The 23573-nt window shown below is 39.8% G+C and overlaps 1 protein-coding gene across 2 annotated transcripts in view; it reads right to left on the bottom strand.

The window, feature by feature from the left end:
* The window catches only part of Sos (Son of sevenless guanine nucleotide exchange factor), a 530159-nt gene that overhangs the window by 217127 nt on the left and 289459 nt on the right, over positions 1 to 23573 (bottom strand). For both annotated transcript variants that reach the window (XM_089247363.1, XM_089247362.1), the window contains one exon: positions 11957 to 12074. In XM_089247363.1, the coding sequence (XP_089103489.1) occupies positions 11957 to 12074 (118 nt within the window). The remainder of the gene's footprint in view (positions 1 to 11956; positions 12075 to 23573) is intronic.

Genomic DNA, 23573 nt, shown 5'->3' on the forward strand with positions numbered 1-23573 from the left:
AAGAAGCATTTCAATTAATAAAAATGGATAAAGATGATAGGTAGTGTGTATAACAGTGATAGGCAGAATAGACTTAAAAGTCTAGCGGGCAGGGCATTATTGCTGGGGGAGGGCATGATGAGGATGTGAATTCATATACATTAGATTTTTTTCCAACGAAAGAAAAAAGATCTAATGTAGACAGAGTTCATATTTATTTTTAGAGGATTTGCAGGAAAAAGAACTGGAAAGAATAAATTGGGACATCTTAGGCATCTGTGAAGTAAAAAGAAAAGGAGAGGAGAAAATTAATCTTGCCAGTGGACATGTATTTTAATACAGAGGAATAGTAGATAATATAGTAGTAGATAATGAAAGAACTAGTGGAATAGGATTTCTAAAAGTAATAAAAAGTATAAATAAAAATAATCTAAAGTATAAATAATAATAAATTTCATAAAAAGTGGAAAAATCACATCATTGAGTTAGATGGTACATCTGATAGAAATGCAAAGTTGGTTATGCAAATATAAAGCAGATATTGAATACAGATCATACAAGTCTAAGCACCAACAAAGCTATTATGAGGAAGAAGACTTTCATAAAGAATTAGACGAGATGAATAGTGAAGGAAACCATCATATATCAAAATAGTAATGGGTGACTTCAATGCTAAAATTGGAGAGAGAAGAAATGGTGAAAGCTCAGTTGGAAGTCATGGTTACAGTGTATGAAACGAAAGAGCAAACAGACTCATTAAATTTGCAGAGTGAACAGTTATGGATCATGAATTAGTTTTTTAAGAATAAATCTCAAAGAAAATGGATCTGGAGAAGCCTAACTGGAACAACATGCGTAAAAAGACTGGTGAGACATAGAATAACACTTAACACTAGAATGGAAATAGTGAAACTTATCAAAAAAAAATACAAAAACTGTCATCGATATGGCAAAGCTTCAAGATTATCAAAATAATAATGATCATATAAATTCCAGAAACGATTAGATTTGCTATATAACACCACTGAAGATGGACAAGATGTTACCACGATGAACAGAACTTTAACCACTACTCAAAAAGAAGTCGCTGGAGAAAAAGAAATCAAACCAATGAAGAAAATAACTGAAGAAACAAAGAAGCTGATGAAAGACTGGAGAGAATTTCAGATTAAGGTGAATGACCCTAAATCCAATGTGGAATATGCAGAACGTTGTAAGACAGTACGAAAGTGGATTACAGAAAATGTCAAGAAGTTTAATTGCAATATTGTAAAGAAAGCACTCGAAGAAAATAAAACGTTAAAATCAGCAAAACAAAAACTGTCTGTTCGAAGAAAAAAAATTTTTGCACTAAAAAGGAAAGATGGAACTATCACAAAAGATGGAAATGAAATTATTAGTATTGTTGAGGAATTTTATAATACTCTATACAAAAATGAAGAACAGGATCGGAACAGAGGAAAGGGAGCAGGAGAAAAAAAGATTGGAGCAAAATTTGTGCAGGTAGTGCCTGTGCTGAAAGAAGACGTCAAAGCTATAAGATGCATGAAAAAGCCTAGGTGAAGATGGGATTTTAATAGACATTGTTAAAGAAGCAGGAGAAGAATTTGTCAGAATGTTAGCTACTTTGTTCACAAATTACCTCACAAAATCAGATGTGCCTGAAAATTGGAATAACGCGATGATGATTCTTCTGTACAAAAAGGGCAAAAAAGAGGATATCAAGAATTATCGACCTAATTTATAATATCTTCACCAACGTGCTGACACATAGGCTTAAATCCCTATTGGACTAAGCCCAACCAAAACAACAAGCAGACTTTCGAAGTGGATTTAGTATAATGGAGATCACATCCAAACAATCAGAGAACTCATAGAGAGACACATATAATACGAATTACCATTGTGTATGGCCTTCATTGATTTTGAGAAAGCGTTTGACACTGTCTTCACATATGCTGTTGTTAAAGCTTAGATGTAATTGGGTTAGAGAAGACTTACATCAATATCATCAAGAAAATATATGACAAAGCAACTGCAACAATTTGTTTGGATAAAGGAAGAGCAGATATTAAACTTGGAAAGGAGTCAGACAGGGTGATACTATCTCACTAAAACTCTTTACCTCTGTTTCAGAAGAGGTATTCAGAAAACTGGATTGGGATGAGAAAAGAATTGAAATAAATGGAGAATTTCCCAACCATTTGCATTTTGCCGACGACATTGTTATCAGCAGTAATCCAGATGAACTAGAAAAAATTATACAAGAACTGGCAAATGCAACTATTCAGTTGGGCTTGAAAATTAATCTGCAAAAGACTAAAGTTATGTTCAACACCTTTGCATTAAAGAGGACAATCTTGCTCAACAACACAGAAATAGAAGAAATAGAAAGCTATGTATACCTGGGACAAGAAATTACAATGGACAACGGAATCATTAATGAAATAAATAGAAGGATCAGGCTTGGATGGAGCATTTTTGGTAAAAACTGTAATTCTGAAGAGTCACATGCCATTATGTCTGAAAAGAAAAGTGTTTAACCAGTGTGTACTACCAGTACTGACTTATGGGGCTGAAACATGCACACTCACAAGCAAGATGATACAAAGGCTACAGATAACACAAAGGAGTATGGAAAGATGTATACTAGGCATCGCAAGAAAACGATTCACTTGGATAAGGAACCACATAAAAGTATATGACATGAATGTCGCTCTCCACTTGTTATAGTATAAAGTATATGATATCATGGAAAGAATTTAAAGTTTGAAATGGAAATGGATGGGACGAGAAGACAGGACAACTGGTGGACTCCAAGTTTTCTACATTGGTACCACCGTGGTGTTAAATGCCGGAGAAGGCGTTCCCACGCAAGATAAATTGATGAGATCAGAAAAGTGACTGGAGTCAACCAGACAGAGCAGTATGGAAAAATTTATAAGAGACCTTCATCCAGCAGTGGATTGAAAATAATTGTTGTTGATGATAATGACATTAGATTGGTTGATGACACCTTTGACACTGGAGGGGCAATGCCCCGTATCTCTGCCAATGGATACAGTATAAAGGTATTTTATTTCAATATTTAAATTCTGTACTAAAATATTTGAAAATATTTTTAATTGGCTTGGGGATGCCACAGGGCCCCCTTTGCTCTCTACTGTGTACAACTCTGGTCACAAATGTATGAACTCTGGGATGTAATTTCGCTAGAAAATTTTGAAGCAACGTATAAATAAAAAGGAAGAAAACCTTATCTTTATGCTACCCAACATAACACGAATAATAACTATTTTAAAAACTAGGAAATGAGGAGAGTGACACTTGAATTTTCAATGAATAATTTTTGTCTTTGGATTCAGAATAAACATAATTTATTAATTTTCATGTGTTCTCATAAAAGAGCACAAAAGCACATTTGTGATACTTGATTGAATAAGACTTTTTCTTCAAATTATTTTATGTAGAATTATAATGTGGAAAATGTACATAAATTTTATGTAGAATTTTAATGCGTTATATGTGCTAAACAGCTCATTTAGTCTTTTGAAAGCAGGCATTTTCCCAAAATCCACAGGAAAAAATTTAAATTGGTGCGCCCCCTATTAATGGGGACACCCCCCCCCCACTTTAAAGAAGAGTTATTATATTGATTTAGCCACACTCAGTGGCTTAAAAATTAGGAAAACTCCTCCCTCAAACTTTGACTCATCTGTATACCGATGTAATAAACTATATTAGCTGATAAAAACTTTCTCCTGGTCAGAAGCATGAGTTTACACTAATTTGCTGTTCATGGGGGGAAACAAAAGATATGAGTGACTTTGAACGGGGAATAATTGTGGGTGCCAGAAGGGGTGGTTCTAGTATCTCAAAAGCCACTAATCTTCTTGGCTGTTCTCCTACAACAGTATCTTGAGTCTTCAAATAATGGCAGTAAGCCAAAAAATTTTGAGGGGGAAAGTGGGATAGTGGACAGAAATCACTTGTCGACAAAAGAGGTGCCAGGCGACTCACATGCAGCAGAAGTGCTACACTGCTACAAAATGTACCACAATATAACTCAGGATCATCATAAAGCATATCTGTATGCTCTACAAGATGGATCTTAAAACAAATTGGTTTTAATAGCCAGCAACTAACAAGAGTCACTTTGATTTCACTCTAAAACTGAAAAAAAAGAAGACTTTTGTGGGTTAGATAATGCCAAAATTGGATGCTTGATGAATGGAAGAAGGTTGTCTGATGAGTCACGATTTCTTCTCCATGACAGTGATGGCAGGATGCGTGTGTAGCACAACCCATGGTGTAAAAAGTAAAAAGCTACATGAAAACTGTTTTAGTGAGTGGTGGCAGAACCACGGTCTGGGTAGTATTTTTCTGGCATACTCTTAGTCCCTTATTTCCACAATAAGCATCCATCAATGCCAGCGCCAACCTCCACATTGTTACTGACCATGTGCACTCGTTTCTAGCAGGGCTGGATTAACTATTAAGCAAAATAAACACATGCTTAGGGCATCAGGAGAAAAGAAGTGCCACAAAAATGATCAAATAGGAAATTTTTTTTAAATGAACAATTTTTTTTTCAAGCATAAACCATCCAGTAGAAAATCCTAAAATTTTAATAGTAGAACAGCCAGATTTTGGACTAACCTAAAACCGCACTTCAGGGTCAACTTGATCCCCCCATAAGAGATTCAAGCCTAATTAAACATAATTGTTGTTTGATTGATGAACAATGTTGAAATGACCATATACAGTAAGACCTCTATGTCTTATGGCTTTGTCCTCTTTTAACCTCACCCTACCTATAATACAATTTTTTCAAAAGTTCTGCTACTTTACCGCACACCAAATCCGGTCATATATTGCCATACGAGAATTTACAACCAGAAGAACTGGGTGGGAAATGAGGGCTCCATCCATCAGTGGTCGCCCCAGGATCGGTAGGTAAAAAACTTGCTTTTGATGCTCTATGCCCAGATTAAAATCCATGGACTTATGGTAACCTTCATAGTGGAAGACGAGCATCTTACCAATGTGCCACTTTGGCTTCGAAAGTTCTGTTAGCAAAATTGGCAAAAAGCTTTACTCGTTATTAAATCATTCCGCTTATGAAGTCAACTGAATATTTTCATTAGGTTCTAGAGGTATATTGTCAGACTTGGGTATAAATTCAAGATTTATAACTTGTTTCACAACTTTTGCATAAATACAAATTATAATAGAGTAAAAAGGGCTTATGTAGGGATATGGCTCAAATGTATTGTAAATTAGTACAGCTCAAAGCAAAACTATATTCATGAGCATGAACGAACCCACAATATGTTCTAAAGTTTGTTAGACATCAGCACAAGTTGTGAACAATATGCATGCTTGACATTGACAGCAGAATGTTTTCCAAAAAACAGTTTTTAGCATCCTTCACACTATTAGAAGCCTCATTTGGTCTCTTGCCAAGTTGAAGGCACATTTCTTTTGCTTTTGGTGTAGGAGAATTGGAGGGCATTTGTTGTGCAAAGCACCAGCACAAAAAGAAATCCTCAACGTGAAACTGTGGAGCCTGAGAATTCCTTGAAAATTATGCAAGCATTGAGTGTGACAATGAAAAGGACGTCGTAAAATACATGAACAGGCTCCCTGTGAGTTCTGCACGTTATAGTGTATTTCCTCAGCATCTCGTCTACTACTACATCAACGCCACACTTAGTGCCATTGTAATAAATGACAGTGTTCAGCAATGGTCCCCCAGCGTCAAAAGTGGAATGGACAGAATCTTAATGCATATATGAACTGGCATCATCATAGTTTGCCCCAAAGCAATAATAACCGTTCCCCTTCCAGACTTCCAAGTCTATCTCTGCCTATGTGTTCAGCTTCTTCTTCGCGCTGCCATATATAAGAAGATATAGAAGATAAGAAAAAGAAAATTCTAAGTTTTTTTTCTCCTTATAACACATCTTGCTCATGCATGGAACTGCAATGTATATATATATGTACAGCTGACTGATCAATGTCCCAAAAGGTCATGAGTTTACGTCTTGGCTATGCAGGAGTTGAAAGGACCCTGCACCTGTATTATATTGAGGCTCATTTTATTTTTTACACCATAAATGTACTGCAAACAACAGTGGCATGTTATTTTAGGTATTTAGTGTTCTACTGAATTGACCAGACTCCCAAAGGGCCATGTGATAAGTGCGGCTACACCGTGCCCTGCCCTTAAAGTATATGTCTGTATATGTTTGGTAGTTGGATTGGATTTTTGATTTAATGGCGCAAGGGCCAATAAGGCCAAAATGCGCCAAAACAAATGATTAATTAAAAATCAGATGAAACTTATTCTTGTCAAATGCAGAAAATAAAACTATGCGTAAAAAATGACATGAATTGTAAAACACTATAATTTGTCAAATAAATCAATGGCTTTGATGAATTTAAAAATGTGAGATGCATCGCTATTGTCACATAAAATGTCACGAAGTGAATGATGATTCTGACCAAAAGCGGTCGTAAAATGATGATGATGATGGTGCGAAGAAGTAAAAGCATGAGCAATGGTAAATGGACTTTGACAATGAGGGCACTGTGGTTGACTCTCTCGTAATAAAAGATATGATTGTGTGATGCGACTGTGTCCTATGCGCAACCGGGCAAGCAGAACTTCCTCCTTTTGGTTAGTTCTGCAGCTCGAACGCCAATGGCCAAGTGTGGGCTTGATAGCATGTAATTTGTTATTAATTTGATTGTCCCAATGATCCTGCCAGCGGCGATACATCATTTCCCGGAGGATTGAGAAGTGGTCACTGACAGGTACCAAAAGGCTATTATCGATATTGGTTGTTGTTCAAGCTGCGGTGTCTGCTTTTTTGTTGCCCAGTGTACCAACATGACCTGGTACCCAGTAAAATTTTATTGTGGTACTGTGATGGATGAGGTAGTGTAATTCATGAAAAATGGCTTGAATGAAAGGATGGGTATGAAAACTTAAGGAACACAGTGCTTGCAGTGCGCTGAGAGAGTCACTGTAAACGATGCATCGGCGGTGGCGTTTGCTTCATATACGACGTAGAGCATGAAGGATAGCGTATAGTTCCGCCGAGTAGATACAGAATGAATCTGATAGTTTAAAAGATGTCTTCTCACAGCAGATGAAGGCACAACCGACATGGCCAGGGCTCTTGGAGCCGTCGGTATATATGGGGAAGTACCTGTTGTACCTACCCCTGTGCCTAAGGAATATTTGTCGATATATGACATCTGTTGTGGTGGCTCTAGGGTATAATGATAATGAAAGAGACACATCTGGCGGAAACTGCTGCCACGGTGCCAGTTGCCGAGCAACAGGTGCCACAGGACTGATGTCTATTTGTAGTTCTTCTGTGAGTGCCCTCATACGAAGACCATAGGATGGAACACATGAAGGGCGAGCAGCAAAAAGTCTATGAAATGAGGGATTGAAAATGACATTATGAAGTGGATGATCTGGCAGAGACTTCATTTTAATATAATATTTCAAAGAGAGCTGTAGGCGTCTTGTTGTAAGAGATGGCTCGTTGCATTCCACAAAGAGACTCTCCATGGGAGAAGTTCGGAAAGCTCCTGACCAAATCCGGAGGGCTAAATGGTGGACTGGGTCGATCACACTCAGATAACTACAGGGTGCTGACCCGTATATGATGGAGCCGTAGTCGAGCTTCGATCTTATCAGAGCTTTATACAGGTGAATAAGAGACTTACGGTCTGCTCCCCATGTTGTAGAAGAGATGACCTTCAAGAGGTTCATCATCTTCATGCAACGAGCTCTCAACTGTGAAATATGAGGTTTAAATATAAGTTTCTTGTCAAATATAATGCAGAGGAATTTTGTGTTCTCTACAATAGGTATTTGACTATTATTTAAAAATAATTGTGGGCCATCATGAAGCTCACGGCGCCGGCAAAAATGCACAGCGACGGTTTTGTCGGCAGAGAAAGAGAAACAGTTATCATGAGCCCACTTGCTGATTTTGTTAAGAGCGGTTTGTAATTGTCTCTCGGCTGAACTCATATTCACTGATTGATACGATATCAGCAGATCATCCCCATATAGTGCGCCAGTGACAGACAACGGGAGTTGGTTCAACACCCCGTTGAGTCTTAAAATAAAAAGTGTTACACTTAAATTGCTACCTTGAGGTGCACCTTGTTCTTGAATTTGGGGAGCTGATAATGTGCTTCCGATCCGTACCTGGAAGATGCGGCGAGCGAGAAAGTTCTTAATAAAAATGGGCAAGTTGCCCCGCAAGCTGCAATTATAGAGGTCGGAAAGAATTCCGTGCCTCCATGTACGGTCATAGGCCTTTTCTATGTCAAAAAATATGGCTATCATGTGCTCCGTCTTTACAAATGCTTGTCTAATTGATGTCTCAAGGCGTAACAGATTGCATGTTGTGGACCTGAACCGTCTAAAGCCGTTTTGATGTTTAGATAAAATATTGTTAACCTCAAGGTAGTGCATAAGGCGATAGTTGACCATGAGTTCCATGAGCTTACATAGACAACTGGTCAAAGCAATAGGTCTGTAACTGTTCGGTTGCTGAGGAGTTTTGCCAGGCTTCGGGAATGCAAGAACTATGGCTGCTCGCCAGATGTCAAGAAATGAATGACTGACCCAGATCCGATTAAATAATATGAGTAGATATGACAGTGATTCTGGTGAGAGATGCCGAATCATGGAATAATGAATGGCATCGGGCCCTACAGCTGAGTCAGGACTTCGCTGCAATGCCATCGTCAGTTCATGAAGGGTGAACAATGAATTGTATCCCTCCGGTGTAAAAGGCCGGAAGGTGTACGATGTACGTTCGGCCGATGATTTAATGGGATGAAACAATGGGGGATAGTTCGCATCATTGGAGACAGCGGCGAAATGGGCAGCGATCGTATTCGCAATATCTTTCACATCGCTGATGATAGTGCCATTGGTGTTTAAAATAGTGATCGGATGAGACTGATAATGACCATTTATTTTTCGGATCCGGTCTCAAATGACTTTAGATGAAGTAGATGAATTGATTCCCGTGGTAAACTTTTGCCAGGACTCGCGTTGAGCCTGGCGCCTGGTTCTTCTCGCTATCGCCTTTGCTTTTAAAAATGCCAACTTGTTGTCATGGGTAGGATACCGCCGGAACCTACTCCATGCTTTCTTTTGTGCTTTAATCGTAAGATTACATTCGTGGTTCCACCAAGGTTTAGGAAATTTAGGAAGTTTCGAGGAGACTTTGGGTATTGTTTCATTTGCTGCAGAGATGATACAACTTGTCACAAGGTCGACGTCGGGTTGCGAAACCATATCCACCGTGATTTCTGCCTAGATCGTGAAGTCTGCCCATCGGGCGGCCACAAGCTTCCACCGAGGAGGTCCCTCAGGTATGCTATGGCGTCGGTCGAGGCACTTAACCACTAGAGGAAAATTATTGCTCCCGTGGAGGTCCGGATCAACCGACCAGGACCAGTTGTGCAAGAGTGAAGGTGAGCATAACGATAAATCTATTGCAGTGAAACTATTGTTTGGGGCATGGAAATGAGTGAAACTGCCATCATTCATGATAGCGAGGTTTATGTCGTCTAACAGACGTTCAACCATTTCCCCACGAGGGGTGGATATGTTTGGTAGTATGAATATTTTTTTTATAACAGTATAACATGGTGGCTGTGTTTCAACCATAAAAATATAATTATAAGTTTTCCAAATAATGCAACCAATAAATGAGAATCATTCATAACTCGAAAGAATAATCCCCACATAATCATTTTCTCTATGGGCTTTGCTTTGAACGGATGGTGTTCGAAATACAGCATTTAGTAATGCTGCTCTGGAATCTTGAGCAATTACAAATACTTTATTTTGGTACAAAACCAATTTGATTTCGAAAATGTAGTTAATATGAGCTATAATTGAAACTGTAGAGGCAGTGAGTACAACCACTTTTTTAACCAATTTTTGAACACTAAATATCTAGGCTTTTAGTAATTTTTTCTTTATCCTGTTAATTATAAATGACTTTTTTAGTGCGTATTCTAAGCTTTTTTAGTGCCTTTTTGTCTGCCTATTTTGACCATTTTTAGTGCCTAAACTTCCGGGCTTTACTAATTATGAATGCACAATAATCAACAGATCAAGTTATTATTAATGTATTAATATACCGTATATACTCGTAGAGAAAATATCGACCCCCGCAATCAGTAGTGATTTTTGTAGCAGTGTTCAAGAAACCGGCATTATTGGTATGGGATATGTTCAAACCCCCACAGAACCGATAATATCAAAGCAGAGGCAAAGAAATCGAAAACATCATTGGCTTTGATACCAGGTGGGCTAACGTCGATTGTACAGCCTTTAGATGTGAGCATCAATAAGCCATTCAGACTATTTGTGGATCGAATGGATGAGTTCCGATGATAAAAAAACTACAAAAAGTGGTGCCTTGGAGAAACCTGACATTGGCCTAGTGTAGTGTGCCAATGGGTGCATGAGGCGTGGAACTCTGTTTCTGCCGAAATTATCATCCGATCCTTCAAAAAGTGTTGCATCAGCAATGTGATGGACGGAACTGAAGATGATATTCTCTTCGAAATTGACAATGGCAATGACAGCCCAGATGAAGACAAAAACGAAGATGTCTAAACTCTTGATGGAAAACTCTTGTCTAAAGGGGGGTTGCGCTCCAAAAATGTTGGTTTGGGAACCATTTACCATATGTTAAACTGCTGCTTATAGATATAATGATGATCTGTAACGAAGGACTTACTGATCATGTTTTATTACTAGGCCCGTACAGAGGAAGATTTAACGGCGGCCGCACTGGGCGCTGCCATCTAAAAGGCTCTGAAAATTAAAACTCCACACTTTTTCCTAATTCAAGGAGCCCAATATTTTCTTTTGCGCCCGGGGCCTCTGTCAACTTTAATCCAATACTGGGCCCGTAACTAGACAAGGCCAATCTATCTTTTTCATGCATAAAGCTATTATATTCCTAAGTTTTCCTCTACCATATGCAACCAAACTACTGATTTTTGAGCGACTTCTGAAGGCTGGAGGAGTGGTTAAAAAAATTACAGTAATTGAGAAATTAAATCCTAAGTACAACATCTGCTCTCTTTGCAGACCAGACACAGTTTAATATCTAGTGTTTAACTTTATTGCAGATCTTAAAAAAAAATAGTGTAATGTGATGATCATTAAGGAAATGAATCTGAAATGATTATTTTTTCAATTTCTGTGGTGAAAATTGTTCTCTGCCGCCAAATACAAGAAACTTATTTCTCTTGATAGACTCTGAGAACATCAAAACATTACACATGCACATACATATGACATTCATTTTCAGAGATTCTAGGGAATACACATATGTCCATGAACCACACTGCAGTAAAAAAAAACAAGTTGAATTTTAAAAAAAATCGTGGGTATTGAAATAACTTCCTTCCCTCAATTTATTGCGTTGTGCAGTAGTCACAAATTTTGATTGCAGTTTTTATTAGAATACAGGATATTTCCTCTAAATTTTGGTCCAGATTTACTCATAATACTTAAAAGTATTTGAATGTAAAATCATGACTTCTTTGGCACATTTATCATCAGTCCCAACAGAGATGTAAGTAGGGGTGGGGACATAGGGAGTCTCATGTCCCTTCCACCAAGACAATAAAAAATTAAATTGAAAAAAGTACTTTCATGAAAGAATAAAAACATCAAAAAAGAAATATTTTTATACCCTATTTGAGCCAATTTTTGTAAATTTAAATGATTTTTAAAAGTTTGCAACTTGAAATTTATCTGGAAGAAATTGCTTGAGCCCCCTCAAGCCCTTTGTTCCCTCCCCCCCAAAAGGTTGATCCACCCCTGGTCCAGCATATCACACAAGTTTAGAAGTATTATTATAAAGAAATTCTAGAGAAATTTTTTGAAAGTTATAATTGAACATACCTTCGAGTATTCAAAATTATTAAATTAGCCATCCAGTTGCTTTTTTCTTCAGATGACTTAGCAAAAAGCACAATATTCATCATGTCACGAGGAGCAATTTCAAAACTATTCTTGAGCTCTTGAAAAAAAAAGAAACCACAGTGTCATGATAGAAAATGCACAATTTCACTTTAAAAAAAACAAACTGTAACTAAGTAACAAATGCATTTTTAGTTTAGTATACCGGTATATATAGGCAAAGATACTGGGAAGAGAACATGGGAGCATCATTGACGACCCCCCCCCCCCAAGACTAACAATGTTTACGGGTGCAGTGGCATATTTACAGGAGGGCTTAGCAAGCCCAGAGTGGTAGGTTTGGAGAGGTGGCAAAAATTTGAGTCATGAGTGGGCAAGAAAAGTAATGGAATGGGAGTAAAGTGGCAAACATTTTTTTTGTCTTCGGCTGTAAAACCATAAATCTGCTTCTGCTGAGAACGAGGGACTAGGTCAGTGAGTGATCAAACGAGTTACTTAGAGAATTTGCAAGCATGTAAATGACCAAAGGAGTGACCTAGAAAACAAGGGATCAGGTCAGTGAGTTACCAAAAGAGTGACCTAGAGAGCCAAAGACCAGGTCAGTGAGTAGAAAAAAAAGAGTTTATGACCAAAATGGTGAAAGCATGTGAGTGACCAAAAACAATTAAGCAGCACGGGATCAGGTCAGTGGGAGATGGTAAGAGTGACCTATTTGTTTTCTTCAAACAAGAGTTTCATTCTGGTTTTTATCAGTCGGCCATAACAAGACCTTTTCTCAGGTTCTTTGAGTAGTAGGTCATTGTCAGAATGAATTTGCAATGGGAACAGTTTCTGCATTGGCCACACAAGGAAACCTGATTCCGTTGAAATCTGAGAAACACGGGGATGTCCATCTCTGCTGGAAAATAATTTTTTCACTTTACCCAGAGGCCAGTGGTTCTCCATGCCAACCGATACAACGCAGCACATTTAATGTGCTGCTCTTCTCACCAGTACATTGCACGAGTTGGCTCAGGTACTCCCAGCGGAAGCGGCTCCTGAGCTGTTCTGTTATACTTTGGGATGTATCTCACGCTCAGGGATTTGGCATGGATGGTGTCGATATCACGTCCCTTATCTGCTGGAGCAACATTGTAGGTGCCAGAGGGAACATTTCCTCTGGTCCATCTGACATGTACGTAAGAGACCTACTGTTGACTGTGGCTTCCACATCACACATGAGTATTAGTAACTCTTCATGTAGCTGAGAGACGCATGTCTGAGTACTCACAGAAAGAGTTGTTTGATGGAACCCATAAGACACTCCCACTGTCCTCTTCACCAGGCGGCTGTAGGAGGAATAAGCTTCCATTGTATGGGCGCAAGATCAGTCAGCACTATTTTGCAATGAAGTATTTCCAGAGAACTACCAGCTCCTGTAAAGTTCATGCTGTTGTCCAAATGGAGGGTTTACCTCTCCTTGCAATGAACCTTCCAAATGACTGGATGAAAGCCTCTGTGCTCAAGGAAATGACTATTTCCAAATGAATAGCCCTATGTACAGCACAAGTATAGAGCACAATCCATCATTTTGTGTTCTTCAGGAATAGAGCACCACACAAATCCATTCTGATGATTTCGAACACAGCATCATCTCTCACTCGATCTAATGGCAGAAACATGGGTAGATTAGTCAAGGCTTTCAAGTTGAATCTTTTGCAAGTCACACACTGTGAAATCACACATATCTTATAGCTCGTCTCGATGAAAAGATCTAATACAGCTCTCTAAGTTTCGAAGCTAGAATTTGAACATCAGCATGGTTATTTTTTATGTCATATTCTCTGATTAGACACCTCAGTACATGATGTTTAGACGGAAGCAGAATAGGATAACGAAATGAAAACTCATCATCCCTCTCAATGATTTTAATTTTCAGTCGCATCAGTGTACTTTGATCCTTCACCAGCAACAATTTCTTGTATGTTTCACCACTTGCTGGAAAAGAGATGATCCACGACCACATCGCCGTGGGTGTCAGCAACCGAGGATTGTCCAAAACTGAAGCAAGGTCTGACTCTGGAGAAAGCTATCACCATGGCAAGGCAATTTTAATTGGTGAAGAAGCAGCTGGAGGAGATACATAACCCTGCGTTAAACCAGCTTAGAGCAAGCTAGGAACCCACGAACCCGGCCACGGTTGCAGGAATCAACCGGAGAGCCATGGCTCAGAGTCCAAGAAAAAAGAGCAATCAATGAAGGAAAAGCAGGGCCAGACCCGTAGTAGCAATGAAGCTGCTTCTTCTTTTTGGTGCGGTTTCATGACAAGAATTTCTGCCCAAGGATGCCACGTGTCATAAGTGAGGTAAGAAAAATCACTTTGCTGGGGTTTGCAAGTCAAGGGTAACTGTGAACACTTCACCAGTGCGTAAAGTTGGGATGAAGACATCAAAGACATTCCTTGGCTACTTAGTATCATCCGCGTCATTGCGCAAAGAGACTTGGGAAACCATCTTAGTTGGAGATGTCAGAGTCAACTGGATGAAAATGTCAGAATCAACTCATCTGGTAGATTCAAGAGCAGACGTGACAGGTGTCCTAGCTAGTTTCTACAGATGGAAGAAAAACAGATTTCAAAAACTCAAACTTCCTGACTGAAACCTTTCGAGTCCTGGTGCAGCGAATTTGGACATCAAGAGAATGTTTGAGTGCCAACTAGCTTGCAAATCAGCCTCTACGTCAACAAAAGTCTATGTGATCAAGGCATGGGCGGAGATACGGGATGGGGGAAGGGGCGTTGGGGGGCATTGCCCCCCACCCCAGAGTCAAAGGTGGAGTCGACTGATCTAATGTATATATGCATATATGAATTGACATCATCATCATTGTGCCCCCCCCCGGAAATAATCACCATGCCCCCCACCCCACCCCCACGACCTCCAAGTCTATCTCCACCTATGGATCAAGGGACCCGATCGTTCACTATTGTCAAGAAAACATTGTATCCAACTGAAGTTGATTCAACGACTCAAAGTGACGGCTCACATCCTAGCTCAAGTCAACCTGGAAAAAGAATCTCTTCAAATTTTCGATGGACTTGGAGAACTGTTGGGAGAATACGAAATCAAACTGAATCCTGGTGTCATACTCTTTGCACTTCATGTTCCAAGGCTAGTTCCTATCCCATTGATGGATAAAGTAATACCATCTCAATGCGATGTTGAAGGATGGAATAATTGAATCAGTCATAGAACCGAATGAATGGTGTGCTCCACTTGGGTTAGCAGCGAAACCAAATGTTCAGATATCCCCAGAAGCCAGGATCTTTTCCAAGATCGATGCCAAAACAGGATTTTGGCACAAAAGTCTTGAAGGTTGATGACTTTCATCACGCCTTTTGCGAGGTTCAGGTTCTTGAAACTTCTATATATATATATATATATATATATATATATACATACACAGAGTTTCTTAAGCTCCAGAAGTTATTCAACGCGACGTTGCAAACCTTCTACAGGGTATCCCAGCTGTGACAAACCTGACAGACAACACTTTAGTATGGGGTACTCAAGAAGAACATGAAGGACATCTCAGAGAAGTTCTTCGATGGTTCCGTGATGCGAACTGCACCCTCAACAAGGACAAGTGTCTTCAGCATCATTGAAGTAAGGTTCTTAGGTCATCTGATAGACCACAAATGAATCCGGCCGGACCCAATGAAAGTAGAAGCCACAGAAAATCTTCAACCAACAAAATATGTACGTGAAATGCAACATTTCATTGGAATGGTGAAATATTTGGCTGAGTTCATACCAAATTTTAGCGAAATTTTAGCTCAGATTCACCCGCTATTGAAAAGCGTGTCTAAGCTACCGGTCATCGTCTCTGCAAATTACATAGTCTTATGGCATGGGAAGTGTTGCTTCAAGTACAAAAGGATGGTACCCTGTGGCCTACGCATCAAGAACTATGTCCATTGCAGAAAGAAGATAAGCTCAAATCGAAAAAGAAGCGTTAGCACTCGAGCTTGTGAGAAATTTGAAGACTTCATTGTGGGACTCGATGTGCATCTTGAGACCGATCACAGACCACTTGTGCCCATATTTTCAACCAAGTAACTGGATGAATTAACGACTCGTTTGCGACACTTCAGGCTAAGGATTATAAGGTATTCATTCTCAATCTCATACACTCCAGCTAAACAGCTTTTAGCAGCAGACACCTTCTCAAGAGCCCCTGGGGCTGTTCAAGTATTACGTAAGCAAAATTTTAGCCCCCCCTCCCTGTCAGCCAAATTTCACTGCCCCTTACCTCCTAACGCATATTGGTGGTATATAACACAACAAGTGTCTGGCATAGTTGTTAGATCGGTTACTGCTGCTACAATGGCAAGTTATCGAGATTTAAGTGAGTTTGAACGTGGTGTTATAGTCGGCTCACGAGAGATGGGACATAGCATTTCCGAGGTAGCGATGAAATTTGGATTTTCATGTATGACCATTTCACGAGTGTACCGTGAATATCGGGAATCCGGTAAGAAATTAAATCTACGACATCGCTGCGGCCGGAAAAAGATCATGCAAGAATGGGATCAACAACGACTGACGAGAATCATTAAACGTGACAGACATGCAACCCTTCCGCAAATTGCTGCAGATTTCAATGCTGGGCCATCAACAAGCGTCAGCGTGCGAACCATTCAACGAAACATCATCGATATGGGCTTTCGGAGCCAAAAGCCCACTCGTGTATCCTTGATGACTGCACGACACAAAGCTTTACGCCTCGCCTGGGCCCGACATCAGACTGTTGAGGACTGGAAACACGTTGCCTGGTCTGACAAGTCTCTGTTCCAATTGCTTCGAGCTGATGGACGTGTACAGGTATGGAGACAACCTCATGAATCCATGGAACCTACGTCAACAGGGGACTGTTCATGCTGGTGGTGGCTCTGTGATGGTATGGGGCGTGTGCAGTTGGAGTGATATGGGACCCCTGATACGTCGAGATATGACTCTGACAGGTGACAGGTATGTAAGCATCCTGTCTGATCACCTGCACCCATTCACGTCCATTGTGCATTCCGACGGACTTGGACAATTTCAGCAGGACAATGCGACACCCCACACGTCCAGAATTGCTACAAAGTGGCTCCAGGAAACACTTCTGACTTTAGACACTTCCGCTGGCCACCAAAATCCCCACACATGAACATTATTGAACATATCTGGGATGCCTTGCAACGTGCTGTTCAAAAGAGATCTCCACCCCCCTCTTACTCCTATGGATTTAAGGACAGCCCTGCTGGATTCATAGTGTCAATTACCTCCAGCACTACTTCAGACATTAGTCGAGTCCATGCCACGTCGTGTTGCGGCACTTCTGCAGGCTCGCTGGGGCCCTACACAGTATTAGGCAGGTGCACCAGTTTTTTTGGCTGCAGTGTAGCTCTAAAATACAGCGGCGGGTTCTCAGGGTCATTTTACAACTTATACGCTAGAAGAGAGCCAAAACTACATCTCACACTATTGACAGTTTAGTCAGGAGCCGCCCTTGATGCTGGGACCTCACACCTTGGTATCAAGCCGCTCGGGCTTGCTTCTTTCACTGAATCCCAGACTTAGATTTTTCGTGCCCCTGCCCTAAATGTCAATACTGTGTTTTGCACAAAATAAAAAATAAACTTCCTATTTCTTGGAACAAGCACCGCGTCAGCATAGTAGTTAGTCTTTTCGCTTGTATTATGCAGGAAAAATATTTGTTAAAACGTCCTTGCTAGATGCTCAGCACTTCCCAGCATGGCCCACACAGTCAAAAGGCTTAAATCCCTGAAGAGACAAAGGCCATGTCTGGTATGACAGACGCTCAGAACTGAATCTCAATAGCATGCAATTTAGTTGATTACTTGAATTTACTTGGGGAGTGAAGAGAATCATGGCTCCCTCGAATTCGGGGCTGACAGGGCTCCAGCCCAGGAGCCCAGTTTTTCACCTTACAACAAATTCTCTTTGTAGGGGCCCATGAAAAATCTGGTCTGGGAGTCCTGCTGCAGCCCATAGCAGGGTGGGGGGGGGGGGATACAGGGAATATCTTATGAAAAATTTTTTATTACTAACGTTAAAAAATTGGCATTTCAAAACGAAGGAATTTAATTAAAATATTATTGATATTTTTCTTTGAATTTTTAAACTATCTATTTCTGATCCCACAAGGAAGAGCAAGAACTGTCTTTGTCCCTTTTTGTCCCTTCTCTGCGTGCGCTTCTAGAGCCATGGTTTCATTTGAAGTGATATTTTTGACTTTCAAAATTAAACAGTGCAGAGTAGAGCCAGCACCTCCTAGAGATAGAGGAAGATCTATCTCTAGGAGGTGCTGGTAGAGCAGTAATTCCTGAACAGGTGTGCCGTGAGATAGGTCAGGGCAGGGTGCCGCTATACAGTATTTCCGAGGTAGAATTCAGTGGCAGCTCCTGGCAGGAAATTTTTTTCAGGATGGGGGGGGGGGGGGGGTTGCTGAATCAAATATTCATTGTTAGATACAGGTGGTCAATTTTCAAAAACATTGTTATTTTAATTAACTTTGATAACTAATTTGTTCTAATTTTTTAGATAATTTGTGAAAAAAACTATTGCTACATAACATCTACATCAGTATAAACCTTGTCGCACAAAATCAAGTCTATTTTCAGTCATCTGAATGTTATATGTATGCAGCATTATTTACAATTTTCCTGGAATACAAATGCAATGCAGGAAAGAGTTTTGTGTAACAAATGAATGATTGGCTGTTCATACGCTGCAGTAAAACTAAATTTTTTGTGTGTTTTTAATTAATTTTTTTTGTCATGCTTTATATCATCCACACCCGAATACATTGAATTATCATTTAGACGTTTCAGGGCATTAAACTGATGGCTCTAGGAAAGTAGGGGAGGGGGAGGGGGAGCTCCTTTCCACCTTCATGACGAGCTGCCCCCTGGTAGAAAATATATTTAACGTGATAATAGAACTGTAATTACCAATTTGTTTGTCACTGTATTTAAGGAATGGTGCTAGTGTACATAGGGATATTTGATGTTTCTAAAATTTATGAAGGGAATAAAAAGATGGAGCCAGGAAACGATGCATAAAGGAAAAGGATAAGAGAAAAAATTTTGACCCTGGCAAAAATCTATGATAATGAGCAGTAGCCAATATAAAATAGTTTTCTTAACAATACTAAATCGTTCGATTTTTTTCGTCTGGTATAATTAAAAAGTGAATGATAAAGTGAGTGAGGCCAAAAAGTCAGCCAAAGGTCTAATTTTTTTCCCATACGATAAATGTATTTGAGAGATGCCCTTAAAAATTCTGGCCTGAAAACCCACTTGGGGGTACATGAATAGCAATTGCTTGAAAAGGGGAGGCACTTTCAACATCCCATATCCTGAAGCCGGGTCCCCAGGCTGAGATTTTTCGAAGAGCCCAAGCCCAAGTTTTTACACAAGCAGCTCTAAAACAAATTTGTAGTATAAAAAATACAAAAATAGGAACTCCCTCAGGGCTGGAGCACTGTTAGTCTCCTCTCCTTCTCATGGAGAGGCCACGATTTTTAGATACTCACTCTAAAACAGAAGTGTTCAACATTTTTCTAGTCGTGAGAACTGCCTGTACCCATCATCAAAAAAAGAACACTCTTACGGCAAGTTTGACATTCCCATGCTTCAACACGATTTGTGCAAGGTATTTACTTGGGCCGTTGATCAAGTGATCGTATGAAAATCGGACATGAGTACTCTGGATGCTTCAAAGAGCACAGCGGTGCTCACGAGTAACGGGTTAAAGATAAGATGCTAGCTCTAAAAGTAGCCTTGTGCATGATCGCATGAGCTCAAACATTCTTTTGGGTTGCATTTTGGTTCTTTGAAAGGATTTCGGGGGGGTTGGATGAGGAAGTAATTTACTCTTTTCTTTTATTATATACTGAATATTATCCTATAAGGGGGTATCTGCGACCACCACAAAGGGTCCGTGGAATACAGAAGTACCCCTTCCTCAAACCAATAGAAATCTCGTCGTTCTTCCATTCACGTTGACTTTTCATTATGATGTTTGTGAAAAAAGACAGACAAAAATCCTAATCCCAATGGGAAATGTTTTGTTATGTTCTTTCATGGTCAAACATATGGTTAGCTATTTTCTCAGCGCTTCTTCCCACCCCACTATCATCTGTGCATGTTGTCTTTTATTTGGTGGAACTTACCTGCCAAACAAAACCTGCCCTTGCCTTCCAGGCATAACAATGACCATTTGAACCAACCCACTCGAAAATGTCACTGACAGACGAATGTCTGTGTGCTCATTATGACTGAACAAAAAACCGAAAAGAGAAAGAAAGAAAACTTACCTAGGCTAATCTCCCAGATCTCTTTCGTATTTTTAGAAGAAAAAAATGTTTCAACTGTGAAACTTTATTGGACTGATGATTCTGGCAGAGAAAACTAATTTCCATTAGATTGGGTGCCTAAATTACCATATACGGATCGTTAGAGGTGTCACAAGATCAATACCAAATTTGTCCTTGTCAGAAACATTCCTGACACTGGGGGAAACAACAGAAACGACCACATGACCACAGAAAAAGATTTACACTGGGAAAGTCCCACACCTAGGAGTTAGCGCACCAGCCACTCGGTGAGAATAAAAAAGACTGACATTCAGAATCAGCAATAAATTGTATGTCCCGGTCTAATTAGCCCTCGTGTGTAGAAAATGACTGTGGTGCGACAAATATACGAAATATAAATATACAGAAAACAAATATACGATAAAACTATACATTTTATCTAGCTGAGAAAACATTTGCAAATTTTTGGAGTCTCTTTACTGATGCGCCAAAGGGACACTGAACCAATGTTTCGCATGGATCACCCGGCCCAAAATATACAGCGACGGGGCTCTCAACTTTTTTTGTGATGCGAGCTCTTTTTAGTACATTATTTCCATGACAGAGCACCGCACACAAGCCTCTTTCTAATTATCAGATTCATTGATTTATTTTATTACCCTGGAGCAACTGCGAGCTCCCGAGAAGTGCACATGGAACCATAAGGGCTCCGCGGAACACTGGTTGAGAACCACTGTTATACAGTGTTTCTACAAAAATATAAACAGGAAAAAAAATCAAAATATTTTTTTACAATTTCACAAATACGTTTTCAATTTTTGATATCCTTCAGAGAAGTGGGGAATCCCCCCCCCCTCCGGTGTGAGCACCAGCAGCTTGAAAATACTTCAGACGCCCTGCCACTAAGGGATATAAGCTGGTCCGTCTCAGGAGAAGTGGGCCACGGTGGAAAAATCTAATGGCATCCAAGACCAGCAAACCCCCCACACGCAGTCACAAGCCAACCAGCAGCAGAATCATACAACTTCATCCCCCCCCCCACACACACACACACCCACACACTTCCCCACTTGTTGTACATGAAATGATACATCAATACAAAGATATGCGGGAACATGGGCATACGCAGAGACGCACATCGCCTGCAAGCCACGAGTGGGGCCCACGAAACTAGTTATACAAGTTATATATTTATACATATATGAGCATATATAGACAACAATACAATTATGAAAAGATAAAAAAGAATTGCGAATGATACATGGTGATCATAGATGCAACAAATACAACGTACAAAATCAAAATTTAAAAAAAAGAAAAAAAGAGTAGTCTAAAAAGTAAAGAACATTTGATTTGTGCAAAAAAAAATACATATATATATATAAACTGAAGAACCAAAAAAAACTGGTTCAGGCATGAGTACGCAAATAAAGAAATATGGAACCAATCAGAGTACGGCGCTGCGGTCGGCAATGCCTATATAACACAACAAGTGTCTGGCATAGTTGTTAGATTGGTTACTGCTGCTACAATGGCAGGTTATCGAGATTTAAGTGAGTTTGAACGTGGTGTTATAGTCGGAGCACGAGAGATGGGACATAGCATATCCGAGGTAGCGATGAAATTTGGATTTTCACGTACAACCATTTCAGGAGTGTACCGTGAATACCGGGAATCCGGTAAAAAATTAAATCTACGACATCACTGCGGCCGGAAAAAGATCATGCAAGAACGGGATGACTGACGAGAATCATTAAACGTGACAGACGTACAACCCTTCCACAAATTGCTGCAGATTTCAATGCTGGGTCATCGACAAGTGTCAGCGTGCGAACCATTCAACGAAACATCATCGATATCGGCTTTCGGAGCCGAAGGCCCACTCGTGTACCCTTGATGACTTGAACTACCAGACAGATACCCAAGCTAATATTCCTTACGGAACTTCTAACGTAAAGGGTATCAGTTGGAAAAGTAGCAACACCTTCCCCAGCCCATCAAATCCATCCACCCTACCTGATCAAACATGAGAACACTTTTTCAAAGTATATGGGGGAAAAAATTAAAATATATATAGTAACCACAAAATAATGTAAAAATTAAACATTTGCTGAAGCACAATGCACGCCACAGTCCAGGCACATATATATATGAAAAGGGTGGGGGAAAACACAGAACAATGAAAAATAAAAATAATCTGTGGTAAGCACAATGCAAGTCACAGTCCGAGAGAGAAAAAAAAAAAAACGGGGAACAACAGAAATGCAAATATAAAGAACACGAAAATGCAAATATGGTGGGCACAAGAAATATTCAAATCTTAAGCATCTGTAGTAAGCACAATGCATGTCACAGTCCGTCCAAGTACATATGTATATGAGGAATAGAAAATAAACATCAGTTAAATCACTATGGGAAACACAAAAAAATGTAAAAATTAAACATCTGTGGTAAGCACAATGCACGTCACAATCTGAGAGAAGGAAAAAAGTGTGAACACATTTTTACAATTTCAGCGTAGTCATTAGATTTGGGGTGTCGATGCTGATCTGGTCATCGATCTAGTCACCATGGTGACTAGATCGAATGGTGACTGAAGACAGGGATGTCTTCACTACTCTCATCAGATTATAAGAGATCTTCATTTTTGCTGTGCAGTAACGACAGAATTACCTCTAGAAAGTTGATAAGTTTAACAATGTCAGCCCAGTTTTTAGTTTTCATTACTTGATGTTTCCAGTGATGACTGCACGACACAAAGGCCTCGCCTGGGCCAGACAATGGACTGTTGAGGACTGAAAACGTGTTGCCTGGTCTGACGAGTCTCGGTTCCAATTGCTTTGAGCTGATGGACGTGTACGGGTATGGAGACAACCTCATGAATCCATGGACCCTACATGCCAACAGGGGACTGTTCAAGCTGGTGGAGGCTCTGTGATGGTGTAACATTTTAATGATACTTCCCGAATTATATTTTTTATCCTCAAGTTTTTTGTTTTGACAGCACGAGGAACTAAGACGACAACAGAGTTCAAATCAAGACATTTATTCAATTATAAAAACTAAACACAGTTACAATATTAATTCAGAAATCTTCCAACGATATTAAAAAAATTAGTTTAACGTTAAATTAAAAATATAATCATATCACAGAGACTTTTTCATATATTGCACTTATCTGGGGAAGGTCCGGAACTTCGGCATATGGTTATAAGAGAGACACTAAGTCCGGTTT

Source organism: Pholcus phalangioides, unplaced genomic scaffold, assembly GCF_987345545.1.
Source record: "Pholcus phalangioides strain wild (caught in Gottingen) unplaced genomic scaffold, Ppha-v1.0 ptg000003l_1, whole genome shotgun sequence".
Classification (NCBI taxonomy): domain Eukaryota; kingdom Metazoa; phylum Arthropoda; class Arachnida; order Araneae; family Pholcidae; genus Pholcus; species Pholcus phalangioides.